The sequence below is a fragment of the Anabrus simplex genome, chromosome 14 (genome assembly GCF_040414725.1).
Source record: "Anabrus simplex isolate iqAnaSimp1 chromosome 14, ASM4041472v1, whole genome shotgun sequence".
Taxonomy (NCBI): Eukaryota; Metazoa; Arthropoda; class Insecta; order Orthoptera; family Tettigoniidae; genus Anabrus; species Anabrus simplex.
The window spans coordinates 44040748-44063299 of record NC_090278.1 but is presented as its reverse complement, the minus strand read 5'-3'; the positions used below and the strand labels follow the sequence as shown (position 1 = coordinate 44063299).

The following is a 22552-nucleotide window of genomic DNA, read 5'->3' as shown; positions in this document are numbered from 1 at the left end:
CGTTCGATGTGGTGAACATGTTCTCAAGTGTAAATACCAGTAAGATAATACCGATCATTTATAAAAACTTAAAAACTTATAGTCACCTTAGTGAACTAGAGGTACAGGACTTTACGAGTTCATTAAAGTTGTTAATCAACAACAATTATTTTCTTTCAACAACACAATTTATAAACAAAACGGGCTATCCATGGGACCTCCCGCCTCAGGGATACTTGCAGAAATTTATATGGATTTTTTGGAAGGTTCCACAATTAGTAACACGAACACGTTAAACAATATACACTATTGGTCTAGGTGTGTAGACGATGTATTCGTAGTGTTAGGAAAAAGGCTAGTAGATGCTAAGACCACTTTAAATAAACTCTATGACAGAGACCCGCCCATCAAGTTTAACGTGGAATCTGAAAATAAAGGGATCAATTAACTATTTGGATTTAACTATTAAGAGACAGCCCCCTTCATTTTCTTTTAGCATCTACAGGAAGCCAACACAAACCAACGTAACCATAAGGCATGACTCAATACACCCACAAGCTCATAAAAGAGCCACTTATTTCAGCCTGGTAGACCGGGCCTTTAGAATTCCAATGTCAAAAACAGATTTAAATAAAGAGTTGAATATTATCCGTAAAATATCTCATGCTAATGGCTACAAGACTTCTTTTATTGAAGGCATAATCAATAAGATTAAACATCGTCCACAAACTAAGCTCATTAGGGATAAACCATGTCATAATTCTTATTCAACCTTTACGTTTAATAATAACATTCATAGAGTTACCAACATATTCAAAAAGAACAATGTAAAGATTTATTTTCGGACGGATAACAAAAGTTCCGATGTTTTACACAACATAGCTACCTTAAATAAATCCAACCCTTATTTACGTTTAGGTGTTTACAGATTTCAATGTAATGACTGTGGCAGCGCCTAACTAGGGCAAACAGGGCCCAACTTCAAGATTAGATATGCCGAGCATGTCAACGCAGTAAAATATAATAGATTCTCCACTGTCGGGCAACATATACATGATTTAAAACATAATTTTACAAATTTGGAACAGCATATCCAAATACTAGAATCTTTGAGTAAAGGACCATTACTCTATGCTACGGAATCATGCTACATTCATATAGACCAATATTCGTTCCGCAGCTCACACACACCTGACTCTCCCCACAGGCGCGACCCACACGTGCTGCCTTGGCCCGCCCCTACTCCCCCCTCCTAACATCGTCCGACTGCGAACACACACTCAGTGCTGTCTCGCATGTAATAATAATAATAATAATAATAATAATAATAATAATCGTATGGCCTCAGCTACCGTTTGCAGACATTTCGATTTGACGCCATCTGGCTGTCTGCTCGTCAATTTCGACGTTCCGGTTTACTCTGTCTGCCATCTAGCGGACCTAGAGTAAACCGGATCTCTCTTGGGCGTCTATGGCTGAGATTTAATTAATTTTGTCGGGTAAATACCAAATGTATCACCAGAGATCTTTTACATGCCGACATCGTACGACATGGAGTGTCGAATGGACTTTTTTCCGCCCTTCAAAAATCCGACTACCTATGCCGGGTTTGAACCCGCTATCTTGGGATCCGGAGGCCGACACTCTACCACGGATCCACAGAGGCAGCTTGTCTCGCATGTCATAGCGTGTGACTAACCAGAGGTTCATCCTACGGCTGTTTGAGGTGAGCCTCCTTCCCTTTTAAATAACATTTCATCGTCATTATCATTCACGTTGTATAGACTCTGACAATATCCAACACAGCTTTTTAACGGCGTCTCATTTCCTTACAGGTTCCATATTGAACTAAGAAAACATACACTCTAGTAAGATCTTAAGAAGCCATCTGAATGTTTCCATCTCATTAGCCTAGGACATAAACTAAAAATTGCAAGCTTTCACAAACTTATATGATATTGCTGCATTATACACATGAAGGAAATACAGCATTTTATCAGGAGCACATATTCAAGAACATTGCAACCGGCTATCACAAGGAGACATTAATGAACTCTTTTAACATATAACTAACTCTGCGGAACGAATACTGAGAGAACTTATTGCGTATTATACATAAAATTAACTAAGTTCTTTACTTGATATAAATGTTTTTAATGTGTTAATATCTTCAAAACAGTTTTCAATAGTTTTTCCACACCATTACTTTAAGTCATATTATGAATTGTATGTAAGCCTATTTTTCTATAACAGCTGAGGATGATGCTATTATGTGTCAAAACTAGTCCTATATAATTCTGTAAATGTTGCAGTTGAATAATAACATTAAATTTTGTATTGAATAGGTGGAAATACCAAAACTTTATTTATTTGTAATTCTTAGTTCAATACGGAATAATGAAATTTCTCACGTTAAATAGCCAGTAGAGTCACAGGGGACACTAGACGCATGTGGGCTGCATTGTGGCTCTAACCTGGGGGCTATTGCCTTTCGACCTTATTTGCTTGCTCCAAGCCCAATGGTTTTGCATGGCTAACGTAATGTGTTACTCTAGGCTTGACAATTGCTTGTGGAGTCTGACATAAAGCTGTAAATGGAATGTTTCTCCATAATGCTGCTGGAGTGCTGACAGGAAGTTGAAAACCATAACTATCTAATTTTCACCTTCAGATGTATTGTTTGTTATTGAGAACTAATAGTTATATACTAACTCATTTCTTTTAATTTTTTTTATTATGTAGTCTAGTGATTTCGTTTTTAAACTATGTTTACAAATCTTCAAATATGTGATATTGCTGTGTGGCTTTTTGACTTCAGTGTTCTCCCCAGAAATTTTCACCAGCCGATTGGCAGCAATGAGATAACATTCCTCTCAAGGCATTAATAATGTGGCCTCAGCTATCATGTGCATGCCACCTGGCTGCCTGCTCGTCAACGTACATGTTCCGTTTCACTCTAGGCCTACTAGATGGTAGAATAAACCAAACCTCTCTTGGGCGTCTAAGGCTGAGTTTTAGTGAATTTTGTCAGGTGAACACCAAACGTGTCACCAGAGATCTCTTACATGGCAACATTGTACGACATAGAGTGCCGCCCTTCAAAACTCCAACTACCTCTGCTGGGTTTGAATCCGCTATCTCTACCATTGACCCACAGAGGGCTTTAACTGTAATACCAGAGGGGTAAAAGTCAATTGCAAAATTGAACTGTTTTAGTGTTATTATCGCAAAAAAGATGTTCGAGTGTTCTCCTACTCGTTCACAATCAAACACTAGGGCCTACCACACGGTTGGTGTAGAGTGCCATATGGGTTTGTCATGTCATGAGGAATCAAGTGCTCTTGTGTGTTTCCACGCTAATCCAGACACTGTTCACACGACACTACATTATATTCAAACTAAACTTTTCATCTCCAATGTACAGTGGAACCTCGATCTCTGAAATAACCTTGGGAGCGAAATTTGATAAAATGTAAAATGTTCGTTATTTATTTATTTATTTAATAAATGTGCCACCAACAGAGACACACTCCAATTATAGGTGGTTTTTACAAATTACTTGACACAAATAACACAGAAATACCAAAAAGAAGAAAATATGAAAATGCTATGTAAATGAGATGATAATGCTCTGTATGAAATGGATGAAACAATATCTCATATACAGAAGCCTGTTAATACATCAAACAAACAAAATTGTAAAACCAAATCATGTAAATATTATACATATAAACAAATCAATTCGAAGAGCAGAATTATTTTAATATATTTACATATGTGTCATATTCATAAGTAAAGTCAAGTTCTGAAAATTTTCGTGAATTGAACTTTTGGAACAGGGGCTGTCTGCCCCTGTCGATTCTAGAAGCATATTCTAGTTGTGTATGAGTTTTGTAAGATGGAAGGTTCTCGATAAACATTTAAGTTGGAGAAAATAACAGGAGTTTTGATTGGTGAATCTGGGTGGCGAGAATTAAGCTTCTGTGGTCTGATTGGTTACCTGGTGATCGCACTAGGGCCAGCCTCAGCCTTTTTAAGAGAGCGAGGCCAGATTTTGTGGTCTTCCGGTCCTCATCAGTCTAGAGACCAGACGCATTTCGGAGATCCTCCCTCCCGGAATTCCCTGCCTTGGGCTGTTGGTTTATTTTCCTTCTTAATTTATATTTAATGTTTGCTATAATTTTCACATTTGAGTTTACCCCTACTGCCCTGACTCGCCACTCTATTAGTAAGATGCCTTAGCTGTAAGTTCAGATAGCCCCTATATCAAGTTTTTGTATTTCTACTTTCCCTCTTGATTCTGTTATGTATAACTTTAATATCATGAGGTTCATATTACCTTCAATCATTGTAATCTGAAGGTCGTATTCCGTAAGGTATCTTTGATAAGCCTCTTTGACGTAAGGGAATAGCCCTTGCCAAATTGCTCCAGAACTCATATGTTTTGGCCTATGCTAACTTAAATGAGGCATTGATGAATTTTGTTTGTATTGTTAATTTGAAAAAATATTAACAGATCAAGGGATCACCGTTGATTTTTCTTAAAATCTGCAACCTACGTATCCTCATGGCCCTAGGTAGTGTTCCCACGCTTGCTCTACATCCTTTCTTATAGTCGTCACGTTGCCCAATCTGATGTTCATTTGTTTACTTTTTTGATGCATTTTATCTGGTGTTTGGTCTGTGTTAAAAGTGTTAAAATTCCATATAATTTAAATTTTCTTTTTTTTTCTTTACTATGCATCGTGTAACCATGATGCCTAGTTACAAATTTTGTAAACATGTCTAATATAATCTGAAAAAAATGCTTTTCCAAAGCTTACTTGCAATGCATGTCAAGGTGACTGGCCTGTAATTTTCAGCTTTATGTCTATCACCCTTTCCTTTATACACAGGGGCTACTATAGCAACTCTTCATTCATTTGGTATAGCTCCTCCGACCAAACAATAATCAAATAAGTACTTCAGATATGGTACTGTATACCAAGCCATTGTCTTTAGTATATCCCCAGAAATCTTATCAATTCAAACCGCACTCCTAGTTTTCAACTTTTGTATCTTACTGTAAATGTCACTGTTATCATAGGTATCTTTTAATACTTCTTTAGTATTAGTCACCTTGTCTATCTGGACATTATCATTGTAACCAACACTCTTTACATAATGCTGACTGAATACTTCTGCTTTTTGAAGATCTTCGCATACACACTCCCCTTGTTCATTAATGATTCCTGGAATATCCTTCCTGGAACCTGTTTCTGCCTTAAAGTACCTATACATACTCTTCCATTTTTCACTAAAATAATATGACTGCCCATTATGCTTGCCATCATGTTATCCTTAGCTGACTTCTTTGCTAGATTCAATTTTCTAGTAAGTTCCTTCAATTTCTCCTTACTTCTACTGCCATTTCTAACTATATTTCTTTCTAGTCTGCACCTCCTTCTTTGTCTCTTTATTTCTCTCTTATAATAAGGTGGGTCTTTACCATTTCTTACCACCTTTAAAGGTACAAACCTGTTTTTACATTCCTCAACAATTGCTTTACACCCATCCCAGAGTCTCTTCATATTTTTACTTACCGTTTTACATCGATCATAGTTACTTTTTTAAAACTCCCTATGCCTGTTTTATCAGCCATATGGTACTGCCTAACAGTCCTAATTTTAATACTTTACTGTCTTTCACATTTATTGTTAACTACCACAAAAACAGCTTCGTGATCACTAATGCCATCTATTACTTCAGTTTCTCTATAGAGCTCATCTGGTTTTACCAGCACCACATTCAGAATATTCTTCCCTTTAGTTGGTTCCATCACTTTCTGAATCAGCTGCCCTTCCGATATTAACTTATTTGCCATTTATTGGCCAGGCTTCCTATCCCTCGCATTACCTTCCCAATTGACATTTGGTAAATTGAGATCACCTGCTACTATCACGTTCCTTTCCATATCGTTTCCCACATAGCTGATTATCTTAATAATTGTGAATCAGAGTCAGCGCTATCCTTTCTCAGTCTGTACACTCCAAAGACATCAAGTTGCCTATTATCTTTAGAGATAAGCATTACACCTTAAATTTCATGTTTGTCATCTTTAACTTCTTCGAAGCTTACAAATTCTTCTTTCACCAGAATGAAATCTCCCCCTCATACCATTCCTTTCCTATCTCTACGATACACACTCCAGTTACATGTTACTAATCTCATATTTGTTCCGTACTGAAGATAACAATAAGTAAAATTCTTTCACGAATAAAATTTACTGTGTCCACCTGTTCAATACAATGATATTCTGTAGTGATTAAATTCTCGACACATGTACCTAATTAGTATATGTAATTCAAGTAGAATTTAATCACTATAGAATATAATTGTATTGAACGGGTGGACACAGTAAATTTTATTCTTGAAAGAATTTTACTGACACACTCCAGTTCCGTGAGAAAATTTCTGCATCCATTATATCATTTCTCAGCCATGATTCAACTCCTATTACAATATCAGGTAAGTATGTAATCAATTAAATTACTTAATTCTATCCCTTTCTTTACAATGCTTCTACAGTTGAACATTAACATTTTTATGTCATCCCTACTTGACGTCCAGTTCCCTGTACCCTTATCACCGCTCCCTAGGTCACCCCGTTTCCCTGAATGTACCTTATGTCACTAGCTAGACCTAGCTAGTTCAGCCCAATGGTGTTGTCTTTAGCTAGACCTAACTCATTCAAATCTATGGTCTTGTCACCAGCTGGACCTAACTAGTTCAGACCAGTGGTCTTGTCTTTAGCTAGACCTGACTAGTTTAAATCTATGGTCTTGTCACCAGCTGGACCTAACTAGTTCAGACCAAAGGTCTTGTCACCAGTTCAGACCAATGGTCTTGTCACCAGCCAGAACTATCTAGTTCAGACCAATAGTCTTGTCTTTAGCTAGACCTAACTACTTCAAATGTATGGTCTTGTCACCAGCCGGACCTACCTAGTTCAGACAAATGGTCTTGTCACCAGCCGGACCTAACTAGTTCAGACCAATGGTCTTGTCTTTAGCTAGACCTAACAAGTTCAAATCTATGGTCTTGTCACCAGCCAGACATAACTAGTTCAGACCAATAATCTTGTCACTAGACGGACCTAACTGGTTCAGACCAATGGTCTTGTCACCAGCCGGACCTAACTAGTTCAGACTAATGGTCTTGTCACCAGCCGGACCTAACTAGTTCAGACCAATGGTCTTGTCTTTAGCTAGACCTAACTAATTCAAATCTATGGTCTTGGCACCAGCCAGAACTATCTAGTTCAGACCAATAGTCTTGTCTTTAGCTAGACCTAACTACTTCAAATGTATGGTCTTGTCACCAGCCGGACCTAACTAGTTCAGACCAATGGTCTTGTCACCAGCCGGACCTACCTAGTTCAGCCAAATGGTCTTGTCACCAGCCGGACCTAACTAGTTCAGACCAATGGTCTTGTCTTTAGCTAGACCTAACTAGTTCAAATCTCTGGTCTTGTCACCAGCCGGACCTAACTAGTTCAGACCAATAATCTTGTCACTAGACGGACCTAACTGGTTCAGACCAATGGTCATGTCACCAGCTGGACCTAACTGGTTCAGACCAATGGTCTTGTTACCAGACGGAACTATCTAGTTCAAATGTATGGTCTTGTCACCAGCCAGACCTAACTAGTTCAGACCAATAATCTTGTCACTAGACGGACCTAACTTGTTCAGACCAATGGTCTTGTCACCAGCCGGACCTAACTAGTTCAGACCAATAATCTTGTCACCAGCCGGACCTAACTAGTTCAGACCAATGGTCTTGCCACTAGCCGGACCTAGGTAGTTCAGACCAATGGTCTTGTCTTTAGCTAGACCTAACTAGTTTAAATCTATGGTCTTGTCACCAGCCGGACCTACCTAGTTCAGACCAATAGTCTTGTCACTAGCCGGACCTAGGTAGTTCAGACCAATGGTCTTGTCACTAGCCGGACCTAGGTAGTTCAGACCAATGGTGTTGTCACTAGCCGGACCTAGGTAGTTCAGACCAATGGTCTTGCCACTAGCCGGACCTAGGTAGTTCAGACCAATGGTCTTGTCTTTAGCTAGACCTAACTAGTTTAAATCTATGGTCTTGTCACTAGCCGGACCTAGGTAGTTCAGACCAATGGTCTTGTCACTAGCCGGACCTAGGTAGTTCAGACCAATGGTGTTGTCACTAGCCGGACCTAGGTAGTTCAGACCAATGGTCTTGTCACTAGCCGGATCTAAGTGGTTCAGATCAATAGTCTGGTCACTACCCACATGTTCATATAATCTGTCATGTTCTCGCCACTAGTAAATGGTGCTTTCACCAGCCCGTATGCAGCGCGCTGTGGCGTCTTGTGAGCCACGTCATGTTACATTCTTAAGTCCTTTGCGAAATAGTAAAAGTTTACCATTTCACAAAACACTTGCTACAGGCCTATAGTAGCCAGTGTGGGAAGGAAATAGAATGTTTTTTCAGGAGATGGAAGCACAAAGTAATAAACTACATTATTAGGCAATTTCTGTAAACAAGTTACCTTTTCTACTGTCCGCCCTAGTTCCGCTCTACACTTGCCGACTGACATTAACCTACACAAAAGTAGAATGTGGACATATGCCAGTTGTACGTCAGCCACTCATAACAATCTACGGGGCTACTGGCCATCAGCACTCTTTTAACCTGACGGGAGAGATTTCCTCTTTCAACGCTGTCCTAATTCCAGATTTGTTCGCGGGTCGAGCAAATTTCTTCAATACAATGACGCTCAGCTAGAAAACGAATTCCATCTCTATATTATTAACTCGCATTTAAAACATTACAGTGTTTGCAATAAACAGCATTCTGAACATGCTATTAGTTCATACCTTCAGTCCGTGAGAAGGGATTGATGGGGATCAAACAGTGAATACTTTTCAAGTATTGTAGCAATTGTCTATGTACACGTATTCTTTTTTCTAGGGGTTTAGAGAGAACTTTTCACCGAACCCGGTTATCATCTTTTCAATAGACTTAAATGGCTGGCCTTGATGCCATCAGGAACGCGTTAAGCACCGTGTCAACAATCGTTGCCTTAACACGGCAAAACTTGGAGGGAAAAGTCCCTGAAAAGAAAACAGCAGCGAAGCTAACACGACAAGTAGGCCGAGAATTAAGAAATGGTCAAACAAAATCAAAAACGTCATTGGTGATCCCCAAGAAATAACTTAACAACACCGAAGTTAATGGGGCACAGAAGCCCGGTGACTTGGAATCGGGAACTAGTCATATTTACAGAAAATAAAGAATGCTAAAGGGAAAGAATGATAGCTCGACACCTTACCCGAAGAAGAGCCTACTTAATTTAATTAAATAAATAAATCGATTTTTGAAAACGGTCGTATGTATTATTGACTAAACTTCTGGAAAAATACCAACAACAAAAATGTGTGAAGACTAAACTAAGTACAAGGTACGGTATGTAGGCTACTTTTATCTGATTCGCAAGTTATAAAATGATGTTTTATCATACAAATTTTCACCTTCAAGTAAGCATCTTACGTTTTATATTTAATGATAAACTTTGGGTACTGACTTACGGCCTTTAAAAGAAATACAACCTCCAACTTGAGAAATCGAGTTAGAATTAACTGGAATTAAATTTATTTTATTTTATGGAATTCTATATTATAACTAGGGCCTATTCAAAGTAATGCATACCGTAACTTATTATTCAGTCTCAAATTTTAGTACCTACCTAGGACCTACGTAGAAATACTATTTTCATCAGTCACAATCTTTCTGAAAAGATAACTTAGTAAGATTTAAGTTCAGTTGCTGCTTATAGAACAAATTAGACAAGCAGAATAGTATCATTAAACTCAACTGCTATCTTTTCAGTGTCCTTCTTCAGTGTCATTTTCATGGTCGTTTGACCAAGAAAAGCTTTCTGTAGAAGCCTTTGTGCTTGAAAGAAATGAACGTCTGGATTTTCATCAGGTACGGTATCTTTGTTTAATGGCGAGTTTTCCAGTTGCATAGGGTGATCATGGTGGAAGTTGTGCCCTTGAACTAAGGTCCTCGAATTGATGATACAGCTTATTGTAGATACCCCTCGATGTAATTTTTTTTTCATAGGAATAAATGTAATACTTTCGATTTTGAGTTTTTTAATTGTCTCTTCAATGACATACGCCCATGTAAAAGTTTTGACACTCAGGCCTCTCTCAACTTGAGGCATGAAAAACGCCCATTTAAAAGTAATCTGTAGGCCTACGTTTAAAGTTCCCAAAATGTGCAAATAAAAAAATAGAAAAGAGAGCGAATAGTGAGATATGCATTTTTAGAAAAAATCTATTCAAACGTAGTGAATTACTTGGTCCCTAACAGTGGCATAGATATTACTTTTCTCTGGGGTGATAATTAGAGGCTTGCTTACCTGTAGGAAAAGACACCCAATTTTGTAGCACACTATACAGATGACCTATCAGTGGAGGACAAAGTTACAGTGCAGCATTTAAGTTAGGCAAAGTATATAGTGAAAATGTTACTTACTCTTTCAAAACTGAGTTCAATTATTATTATTATTATTATTATTATTATTATTATTATTATTATGCGTGAATGGTCCCTTTCGGAACACACGAAGTTTTATTTATGATTTCGTTTGCGGAGGATCCAGGATGCTTTCATCTGTTGACTAAAGATCCTTTTCCTTTCTTCCGTCCACTTGGTACCTGGTCTTTTTGGTACTTCCCAATTGTCAATTTTCTTTCTATATATATTTCGATTCAAAATGTCTTCACAGAGAATTTGTGCATTCTTCATGTCCGCTTTTGTTTGTTGTATCCAAGGAAAATTCTTCAGTTTGTCAACTCTTTCAAGAACTTGGTGGGTTAGTCTAGTTTCTGGAAGCCTCTTAACATGTCCATAAAATTTTAGCCTTTTTTTCCTGAGGTCTGCCGCAATATTAGATGATTTTTCTGTGGATTTCCGGGTTTGGAGGCGGTACCCTTCTCCCGTTATTATTATTATTATTATTATTATTATTATTATATTACTGAATTAATTTGGTGACATTCCACTACAATTTAGTGTAACACAAGTGCACAATTCTATCACTTTCAACAATAACAAATAAAACAGTGCGAGATTCGATCACATAAAAAGTCACAAAATCAACTCAATTTGCCTTCTTTTCAGGGCAAGTTCACCTATCATTATGACAACTGACAGAGAGGACGTCCTTGTGAATAGACAAGATGGTGAGGACCTTTCTGAAGGACCTGGTGAAGATGTTGAAGCTGGCAAGGTGCATAATATTCGTAGTAATTTTGAAGTGTTGGTGGTAAATTTCAGGATTACACTGCCGAAAAGCCTCAATTGCACCTCTGGGAACTAAATTCTTAATGGGCAGCCTAGATTTCCATAAAGCCAACTCTGCGAACGAATGTTTACTAAAACTGTGTGAAACTTCCTCTGTCATTTTCAGTATCGGTTCTAAGTAGGCATGTAAATCTATGAAAGAGTATTTTGTTATCTAGAAATCTTTTCTCTAGTTAGTTAAGAAAGTAATCAGTGTAGAGAATGGAAATACTCAGTCTATAAAAATCTTTGACAGAATCCGTAGATACTTTTGTTCTGTATTTCTGCATCTTTTATATCCTCTTAACAGAATCCCCAATGCCTACAGATTAATTGAAATTCTTCACACGATCAGCTTCTTACTTTCTGCAGCTTAGATATAGTATCTTCATTCATAACTGCGGTAAAGAAAGCGACAATGAATTCAAAATTATTTATGCCTTTATAAGTGGCGAAGTTAAGGCCCTTGGCACACTCTTACACTTACGATAAATTGTGTTTTCTTATAAATTAGTAAGAGGATTATGGCAACAATGATGGTGGTGATGGAGGAGATAATAATCCACTTCCTTAATGTAATCCTCTCCATTAGGTAAATAGTGATGCTCAAAGCATATGTAAAACCAAATACAGTAGAGACAATATGCGACACTCAGCGAGATATCGAGGGACAGCTATTAAAGCTCTCTCTAGCAGATTGACCTGAGAACTACAGATTCTTTTTTCTTTTTTTGCTACGGGCTTTACGTCACACCGACACAAATAGGTCTTTTGGCAACGATGGGATAGGAAAGGCCTAGGAGTTGGAAGGAAGCAGCCATGGCCTTAATTAAGGTACAGCCCCAGCATTTGCCTGGTGTGAAAATGGAAAACCATGGAAAACCATCTTCAGGGCTGCCGACAGTGGGATTCGAACCCACGGTCTCCCGGATGCAAGCTCACAGCTGCGCGCCTCTACGCGCACGGCCAACTCGCCCGGTACTACTGATTTTGTCATAAGAGCACGTGTATTTGTGTGTGAAGTTTTTGGTATTATTTATATTTTTTCAGTGAGTTGACAAATAGTAGCGTATGTCATTCCTTGATATCTCCTCTCAACATGAGGGGAAAGGTATATGCTGTGTTTGGCTGCAGTAACTATGAAGTAGAAAAGAATGCGCGGTCTTTCTTCCGTTTCCCTCATGACAAGAAAACGATTTTTATAGTACTTCATAATCTTCTGACCTGCTCGACTCATATTTTAACTGGCTTAAAATATAATATGCATATTTTATTGTTTAGTGAAACAGTTAACCTTCGATGCCGATGTGTTGTTGCAGGTGTGATCTGTGGGTTTGATTTAATTGAGGAAAATACATATGCATATGAGTGCGGCTGGTTGTGTTCCAAGTTACCCCATTTGGAATGCCATAATGCGTTGTCAAGCACTGAAGAAAATATAGGTGATTTAAGAAATGTAGATATTTTGTTGAAACAATATGATGATGCAAATTTGCTTTACCCTAATGTAATGGCATTATGGCAAGTATTGCTTACAGGGAATGTTTAAATGTTTTTGAGGCTAAATTTGTAGATTTTCTTTCTGTTAATAGGCTTCAAGTTAAAAGGAAAATTGTCCAACTCTTAAATGTAAATTCATTGAATCATGTGTGTAAGGAATATGCTGATATTTTTATTGACAAGTGTTTTAATATGATGATACAATGCTTTTAAATGAGAAAAAAGAAAAATCTAGCCGTGAACATTCAGGCAGGAATTCTAAAGCTAAAAAAGTAATGCATAAATGAAAGATCGATCGATCAATCAATCAATCAATCCATCCATCAATCAATCCATCAATCACTACTGATCTGCATTTAGGGCAGTCGCCCAGGTGGCAGATTCCCTATCTGTTGTTTTCCTAGCCTTTTCTTAAATGATCGCAAAGAAATTGGAAAATTATTGAACATTTTCCTTGGTAAGTTATTCCAATCCCTAACTCCCCTTCCTATAAACAAATATTTGCCCCAATTTGTCATCTTGAATTCCAACTTTATCTTTAAGAAATGTACATATTTTGTTGAAACAATATGATGATGTAAATTTGCTTTACCCTAATGTAATGGCATTATGGCAAGTATTGCTTACAGGGAATGTTTAAATGTTTTTTCCTACTTTTAAAGACACCACTCAAATTCGTCTACTGATGTCCTCCCACACCATCTCTCCTCTGACAGCTCGGAACATACCATTTAATTGAGCAGCTCATCTCCTTTCTCCCAAATTTTCCCAGCCCAAACTTTGCAACATTTTTGTAACGCTACTCTTTTGTAGGAAATCACCCAGAACAAATCGAGCTGCCTTTCTTTGGATTTTTCCAGTTCTTGAATCAAGTAATCCTGGTGAGGGTTCCATACACTGGAACCATACTCTAGTTGGGGTCTTACCAGAGACTTACATGCCCTCTCCTTTACATCCTTACTACAACCCCTAAATACCCTCATAACAATGTGCAGAGATCTGTACCCTTTATTAACACTCATATTTATGCAATTACCCCAATGAAGGTCTTTTCTTATATTAACACCTAGGTACTTACAATGATCCCCAACAGGAATTTTCACCCCATCAACGCAGTAATTAAAACTGAGAGGACTTTTCCTATTTGTGAAACTCACAACCTGACTTTTAACCCCGTTTATCATCATACCATTGTCCACCGTCCATCTCACAACACTATCGAGGTCACCCTGCAGCCGCTCACAATCTTGTAACTTATTTATTACTCTGTACGGAATAACATCATCTGCAAACAGCCTTATCTCTGGTTCCACTTCTTTACACATATCATTGATATATATATATATAACAAAACATAAAGGTCCAATAATACTGCCTTGAGGAATTCCCCTCATAATTATTACAGGGTCAGACAAAGCTTCGCCTACTGTAATTCTCTGAGTTCTATTTTCTAGAAATATAGCCACCCATTCAGTCACTCTTTCTTCTAGTCCAATTGCACTCATTTTTGCCAGTAGTCTCCCATGATCTACCCTATCAAATGCCTTAGATAGGTCAATCACAATACAGTCCATTTGGCCTCCTGAATCCAGGATATCTGCTATATCTTGCTGAAATCCTACAAGCTGAGCTTCAGTTGAATAACCTTTCCTAAACCCAAACTGCCTTCTGTCAAACCAGTTATTAATTTTGCAAACATGTCTAAAATAATCAGAAATAATGCTTTCCCAAAGCTTACATACAATGCATGTCATACTGACTGGCCTGTAATTTTCAGCTTTATGTCTATCACCCTTTCCTTTATACACTTTTGTATTTTACTGTAAATGTCATTGTTATCATAGGTAAATTTTAATACTTCTTTAGTGTTACTCACATCCCCTATCTGGACATTATCTTTGTAACCAACAATCTTTACATACTGCTGACTGAATACTTCTGCCTTTTGAAGATCCTCGCATACACACTCCCCTTGTTCATTAATGATTCCTGGAATGTCCTTTGAACCTGTTTCTGCTTTAAAGTACCTATACATATTCTTCCATTTTTCACTAAAATTTGCATGACCAATTATGCGTGCCATCATGTTATCCTTAGTTGACTTCTTTGCTAGATTCAATTTCCTAGTAAGTTCCTTCAATTTCTCCTTACTTCTATAACCATTTCTAACTCTATTTCTTTCCAGTCTGCACCTCCTTCTTAGTCTCTTTACTTCTATGTTGTAATATAGTGGATCCTTACCATTCCTTACCACCTTTAAAGGAACAAACCTATTTTCACATTGCTCAACAATTGCTTTAAACCCATCCCAGATTCTGTTTACATTTTTATTTACCATTTTCCAGCGATCATAGTTACTTTATAAAAAATCCCTCATGCCTGTTTTATCAGCCATATGGTACTGCCTAATAGTCCTAATTTTAATACCTTCCTTTCTTTCACATTTATTTTTAACTACGACAAAAACAGCTTCGTGGTCACTAATACCATCTATTACTTTGGTTTCTCTATAGAGCTCATCTGGTTTTATCAGCACCACATCCAAAATATTCTTCCCTCTAGTTGGTTCCATCACGTTCTGAATCAGGTGCCCTTCCCATATTAATTTATTTGCCATTTGTTGGTCATGCCTCCTGTCGTTCGCATTACCTTCCCAATTGACATTTGGTAAATTGTGATCACCTGCTACTATCACATTCCTTTCCGTATCATTTCCAACATAGCTGATTATCTTATCAAATAATTCTCAATCAGCGTCAGCGCTACCCTTTACCGGTCTGTACACTCCAAAGACATCAAGTTGCCTATTATCTTTAGAGAAGAGCCTTACACCCAGAATTTCATGTTTTTCATCTTTAACTTTTTCGTAGCTTACAAATTCTTCTTTCACCAGAATGAATACTCCCCCTCCTACCATTCCTATCCTATCTCTACTATACACACTCCAGTTCCATGGGAATATCTCTGCATCCATTATATCATTTCTGAGCCATGATTCAACTCCTATTACAATATCTGGTAAGTATATATCTATTAAATTACTTAATTCGATTCCTTTGTTTACAATGCTTCTACAGTTGAGCACTAACATTTTTATGTCATCCCTACTTGATTTCCACTTCCTTGTTCGCTTAATACCACTCCCTAGGCCACCCCGTTTCCCTGAATGTACCTGCCTATAACCCTTCTAAAGAAGTTTCCTAACTTATATGTACCACTGCGGTTTAAGTGAAGGCCATCTAGGCGCAGATCCCTGTCTCCTACCCACCCATTAGGATCTAGAAATCTCACTCTCAGTTTCCCACATACCTACTCCATAGTCTTATTTAAATCCCCAATCACCTTCCAGTCAGTATCCCTCCTACAGAATATTACACTGATAACAATCTCCACTTCCTTAAACTTCATCCGTGCTGCATTTACCAGATCCCACACATCCCCAACTATGTTGGTACTTAACCTGCTTGCCTTATGTTGTTAGTATCAACATGAAACACTACCACCTTCTACTTTCCCTCTTCCTTCTCTTCTACTTTCCTCAACATCTGCCTCAACTTAATTCCTCTACCCTGGTTCTCTTTCCTCCACACACTTTCGCCACGTGTCTAACAATGGAATCCCCCATGACCAGAGCCTCAACCCTACCCACCTCATTTGATCCTCTCCACTCCTGGTCAGCCCTATCTTCTCTCATTGCTGCAGAATCTACTTCCTTCTCTGTTTTCTCCCTCCCATGACCCTGTTCCACCTGTTTTTCCTATCCTCTACTCTACATTTCCCTTTCCTACATTTTCCCTTCCTCCTACTTCCACACATCTCAGCAACAGTTTCCTGTTCCTCATCTTCCCTCTGTTGTTCTACCTTCAGTGACTCGTACCAATTTCTAACAGACACCTGTCCTGAATTCTGATCCTGAACAGAGCCCTTGGCCTGCAATCTCCTTCCTCTTAAAACAATAGACCACTTGTCTTCTACAATTCCCCCACTTCCTTCCCATCCCTCCTTTACACCTACTGTATCCTGTACGTTATTTGAGGGAGGCCTACTTTCCTTCCTGTCCTCTGAGAGAATCCTAATTATCTCCCTCAAACTCTCATACTCCTTAATGCCTGGCCACACCCACAGTTCCTACAGTTGCACTGCTTAGTCATTATTTACGGAATAATGGGAAGAAAAGAAAAAATAAAATAACTTATTCTGTGCAAATAAAAATGAAAGGAAAGAAATATCACCTATAAAAATGAAAGGAAAGAAATATTGTCTAGGATAGTTCACAAAAATCACACAACAACAAGGTAATTAATATAAGCTACTACTACACTACAATACTACCGGTGGGCTACTTAGTTGTATGAATTTTTTTCCTACAACACCCTAACAGAATGAAAATTGATGTTAATTACTGAAAACCAAAAGTAATACACAAGAATTAGGTCTACACAATTCTGAACTGCAGTTAAGTCTGCCCTAATTACTGCAACAGAAATCTAGTATGAGAGTTAATACAGATACTATATGGTACTACACAAATATTTCCTAGTAATAGAATAAACACACTAATTTATAATAAAATACCTACTATAATACACTACAATGATATTAAACTACATTCAGACATAACCTAATTATAAAACAACAGGTTATTACTAAGCACAATCTGAAACGGAAATTACAATTAGAGTTTGAAATTTGCAAGACTACTCAAAATAATAGAATAAGCACTCTAAATCCTAATATGACACTACAATACACTACAACAGTCCTACTACAGCCCTTTCACAGTAGTCCATTTCACAACTTGATTATGTGCCTAATTTCAGTCTTTAAATAATAACCTGTTAAATAATTCTTCATTCATTTATCCAGAATTGCTTTAGCAGCTTTGAAGTTAATATCTTAGTAACACTTTCTTTCTAGACGTAATTTATTTTTTTTATTTCCGTGTATAGATTTCCGTTGATATTTGAATTTAGAGCAAATTTTCAGGTCAAGCCACTAGGAGCGTCACTTGTGACTTGTCTCCCATTTTAACAAGGCTAAATCCGGAAGTGTCGCGTATTGTATTTGGTAAAACCACTATTATCCTTTCACTTTTTGACCTTAATCTGCCCTTGTTGTGTTTATCCATGTATTGTTCCTCTTGACAGAGCTGTTTCTCCCTGGAACCCCATTTATCAATAAAATTTTAAATAAATATGTGTGTAACTAGATGACAGTCAGGTCAGGGGGCACTACGTGTAGTGGGCATGTCCTTTTCCCCTGGCCTTCCATAGGTATTGTAAAGATTTATGGTAAATAAATAATGAATCAACCATGAATGAATGACAGTGAGTAATAATGTTAAAAACAAAGAAGTAGGCCTAAGTTATAAAATAATATACACCAATGGTTCTAGACTTACGTAGGAAACGAATTCTCTGTGTGATTTAGTGCATCTTAATACAAGAATAAATTTAGGTAAGTACTACATCAATCATTCTCACATTCACCTGTGCATTCATACAATCTGGCTACGCACCTAGGAGTAAATATCGGCACGGTCTTCTAAAAGAGGCTCATGTCATGCAGTTCCTAACTCTCAATGGGAGAGAATTCCATAACTTGGAATGAACGGTTATAGACTGATGTGCAGTGAGAGAGGAGTTAGATTGAGTATAATACTGATGAGTGTAGGAGAGGTAAGATACTGCAGGGTTTCTTCACTTAAAAGTTGGAAAACCAAGTTCGATAGCTGCAGTCATTTAAGTGCATCCTGTATCCAGTATTCGGGAGATAGTGGGTTCGAACCCCACTGTCGGCAACCCTGAAGATGGTTTTCCATGGTTTCCCATTTTCACACCAGGCAAATGCTGGGGCTGTACCTTAATCAAGGCCACGGATGCTTCCTTCCCATTCCTAGGCCTTTCCTGCCCATCATCGCCATAAGACCTATCTATGTCGGTGCGACGTAAAGCAAATAGCAACAAAAAAAAGTTGGAAAATGAGTGTAGCAATGTATCAAATATAATATTCTTCTTCCTACACCAGCTGAGTGTCTCATAATAGGGGGTGACATGTGTGATATACTTGAATGCAAAAATAAAGCAGATGCAAGAGTTCATTGCTTTGTTTGTTCCTCAGTAGCGTCAACTAATACAACAACACAATAATTGAGTAAGAGTAACATTAGTGTCTGAATGACTGGTGAATTCTGAGTGGGTGAAGTGAAGCGTATACTTTCTGTAAGTTTGTTCATTCCTAAGGTTTAGTTTGTAATGACCCTAATGCTTTTCACAGACTTTTGCAATGGTATTACCACGCCATTGATCATGAGTAGTGGCGGAAGTTTTTCTTTCGGTATCATTTGCTGAATGGTGGTATCAATACCTTGTATTTTGAAGTGGTTATAGATTTGTAGGTCATCCACATAGAGGTGGTAGTAACAATTATGCAAATGGTAAGTGATACCATTAATATTGTGGCCAGATTTTAGACAGCAGTGGGGAAATGATGGAAGCCTCTTCAATTATTGTTTTGAAATATTGATTCATTGTTTTGGAAATTTTTATTTATGGTGTTGTGTAAGATCTCTTGTTTTTTGGACTTTAAACATTGGATGAATTAAGTTTGGAAAAATGTTTGTGTTTAAATTATCATGTAGTTGTGAGTTGTTTTTTTCTATTTGCTTTACGTCGCACCGACAGATATGTCTTACGGCGACGATGGGATGGGAAAGGCCTAGGAATTGGAAGGAAGGGGCCGTGGCCTTAATTAATGTACAGCCCCGGCATTTGAGTTGTGACTTTTAAAATTATGTATGTAAATTGTGAGGCAGCATGTACCAATAATGATTACACTTATTTTGACCAATCTAAGGTCTCTTCATTTCAGCTGCCCAATGTTCAAGATACTTTCTTTTATGCAACACGAATTTCACCACAAAAAATAGCACGTGTAAGTTGCGCCACCTGCGGGATAAACCCATAACCCCACAAAATGATCAGCACTAACCTACAGTCCTGTAGGTAACCCATAAGGATTGAAAGTTCATAATATACCAGCCCTTTTATGGAGTTAAAGCTAGTATATGTGAGATACAAGAGAAAACAAAGATGAAACACAAATAGTCCCACACAAAACAAATAAGATGAGGGGAAAACAAGACACTTATCTTGAAAAAGTGTGGAGAGGGCGCAAAGGAAGTAGATATCAGTGGCAGTGTTGAATTAATTAAAGAAAATGGCAACCAACATACTTAAGTAAGAAAGATGAGCTTTAATTCTTAAATCAAAACTTTCAAATGAGAGAAAGTAAAATAAAGTTGCCCTCAAATTTAAATATGGAAAGGAAATTGAGCGAGTTGAATCCTTCCTCTACCTTGGAAGTATAGTTACAACGGATGGGGGAGCAGAGGAAGATGTTCGAAGCCGTAACCGGAAGGCAAATGGTGCGTTTGTCCAGCTCTATCCCATGTGGAAGAATAGAAACATCTCCAGGAAGACTAAGCTTTGCCTCTTCAACAGCAGTGTAAAGTCGATTCTTCTATACGGCTGTGAAACATGGAAAGTTACAAAACAGATCAATAACCAGCTACAGGTGTTCATAAATAGATGTCTGCGTTGCATAACAAATGTGAGGTAGCCAGACATAATCTCTAATGAAGATCTTTGGACAACGACCAATCAGCAGCCGATTGACATCCAGATCAAGGAGAGGAAATGGCGCTGGATCGGCCACACACTAAGGAAGCCGGATGGAGCTGTTGAGAGGCCAGTGCTGGACTGGAACCCTCAAGGCACCAGAAAGCGAGGTCGGCCAAAGAAGACCTGGAAGAGGACGATCGAAAAGGAAATCGCAGAGGTTGACAAGACCTGGAGCGAAGTGAAGAGAATGGCCAGGAACCGTACTGTGTGGAGAAATTTCGCCAAGGCCCTATGCTCCAGAGGGAGCAACAGGAAATAAGTCAAAGTAAGTCAAGTCAAATTTAAATGAAAGTGAAGCTCTTCCTAAGATTCAATAAATTAATTAAGATTTACATAAATGAGACCGCTTGTTTAGTTAAAAATATGTTTAAAAACCTACTTTTATTTAGAAATTACCACATGACCTGTTCATCTTATATAGTGTTCTTTAACACTTTCACGTGACATTGTTAGCTTACTAGCTACCTAGGAGTCAATGCAAGGACTCGGAATTTAGCAGCACTCAAATAAGGAACCAGAATCATATAAAACTACAAACACAGAAGATGATAAGACGGTGGAAGAAAATATTTTAGAACATATTAAATCATAACAACTTGAAACTCATTAAAATTTCACTGTCTCAAATCAAATTAATCAATTACTCCGAACAAGGCAATAACTTATTACACAACAATCCCCATAAACAACACATTGTTAAGGTAACAAACAAAACACATCATGTCCACTGAAATAAACAAATCCCATTGGAGCCTGCCCAACAAACGGCATTAAACAAAACTGAATACGATTACAGGTGAAATAAATTAATAGCCCAAAGGAGGAAAAAAATAAGTTAGTTAAGGATCAGATGAGATTAGCAAACCTTGTGTGAACCTCCTTGGTTCACAAGCTGACCTTTTACCCTGAGTTTACATAACTGTACTACTTAGAGTTATTAATTTCATTGGTTCCGTATCGAAGTGGGATTACAGTAAATTAATTAATTAAAATTCTTTCAAGGTCCACGTATTCAATACAATGATGTTTTATTGTGATTCAGTCACATGTCAAATGGTACTAGTTATGGCATGTGTGTGCCATCGTCAGCTTTAAGTACAAATTAAGCAATTATATAAACATCTAAAACACATTTTAATACATTATAAAATATATTACATTAATGGTACATGAAATAAGTTAAATTTATGTTACAACTGATTGCTGTAATATAAAATTCTTAATGTAATGTATTTTATAGTGTGTTAAAACTTCAGATGTGAAGCATACTGATCCCGAGGTGTCCCTTGATGAGTTAAATACATATTTCTCCATGGAACGCCCCACTCCTGACACAACGACAGTGCAAAACACCATTGACAATATATTAAGGCAACAATCCCCAGTCCGTCCTGTATTTGAATTTGATACCGTTACAGAACATGAAGTAAGAAGGGAAGTTAATTCAATAAAATCTCACACAACAGGAGCTGATGAAATTCCCATTTCATTTGTGACTTACATAATCAACATAATACTGCCCATTTTTACACATTTACTTAATACCAGTCTTACTTCAGGCAAAATCCCAATTAAATGGAAAGATGCACTCATTGTGCCTGTCCCAAAAATCTCTCCTGCAAGCAATACATCTGACTACCGACCTGTCTGCATCCTCATAGCACTTTCTAAGGTTCTGGAGAAGATAATGCATAAACAAATTGTTAAATACTTGGAAAAACATTCTGTACTTCCTCCCCTACAGTCTGGTTTTAAGAAAGGACACAGTACTGCAACTACACTAATCAAAATCATGGATGACATTAGACGGGCTATGGACAAATGAAAACTGACCATACTTATCCTTCTAGACTTTAGCAGTGCGTTTGACACTGTAAATATAGACATATTGTTAGCTAAGTTACAAAAACTTCACATGGCTCATTCTGCTATTCAGTTTTTGGGCTCATACCTCAAGAACAGACGACAGCGAGTTGTATCAAACATGAAGACTACAGAAATGGAGGATTAAGCTATCTGGCGTT

At 37.7% G+C, this 22552-nt stretch overlaps 1 protein-coding gene across 4 annotated transcripts in view; it reads right to left on the bottom strand.

The window, feature by feature from the left end:
* LOC136885216 (oocyte zinc finger protein XlCOF6.1) overlaps positions 1 to 9001 on the bottom strand; it is a 55728-nt gene extending 46727 nt beyond the window's left edge. For 3 of the 4 annotated variants that reach the window (XM_067157652.2, XM_067157653.2, XM_067157657.2), the window contains exon 1: positions 8543 to 8691. Coding sequence is in view for 1 of the 4 variants with exons in the window: in XM_067157653.2 (XP_067013754.2) it covers positions 8543 to 8590 (48 nt within the window). In the remaining 3 variants the exon portion in view is untranslated. Of the gene's footprint in view, positions 1 to 8542; positions 8692 to 8870 lie in introns of those variants that run through there. The other variant, XM_067157656.2, reaches the window with a different exon arrangement.
* Between the last annotated feature and the right edge of the window lie 13551 nt (positions 9002 to 22552).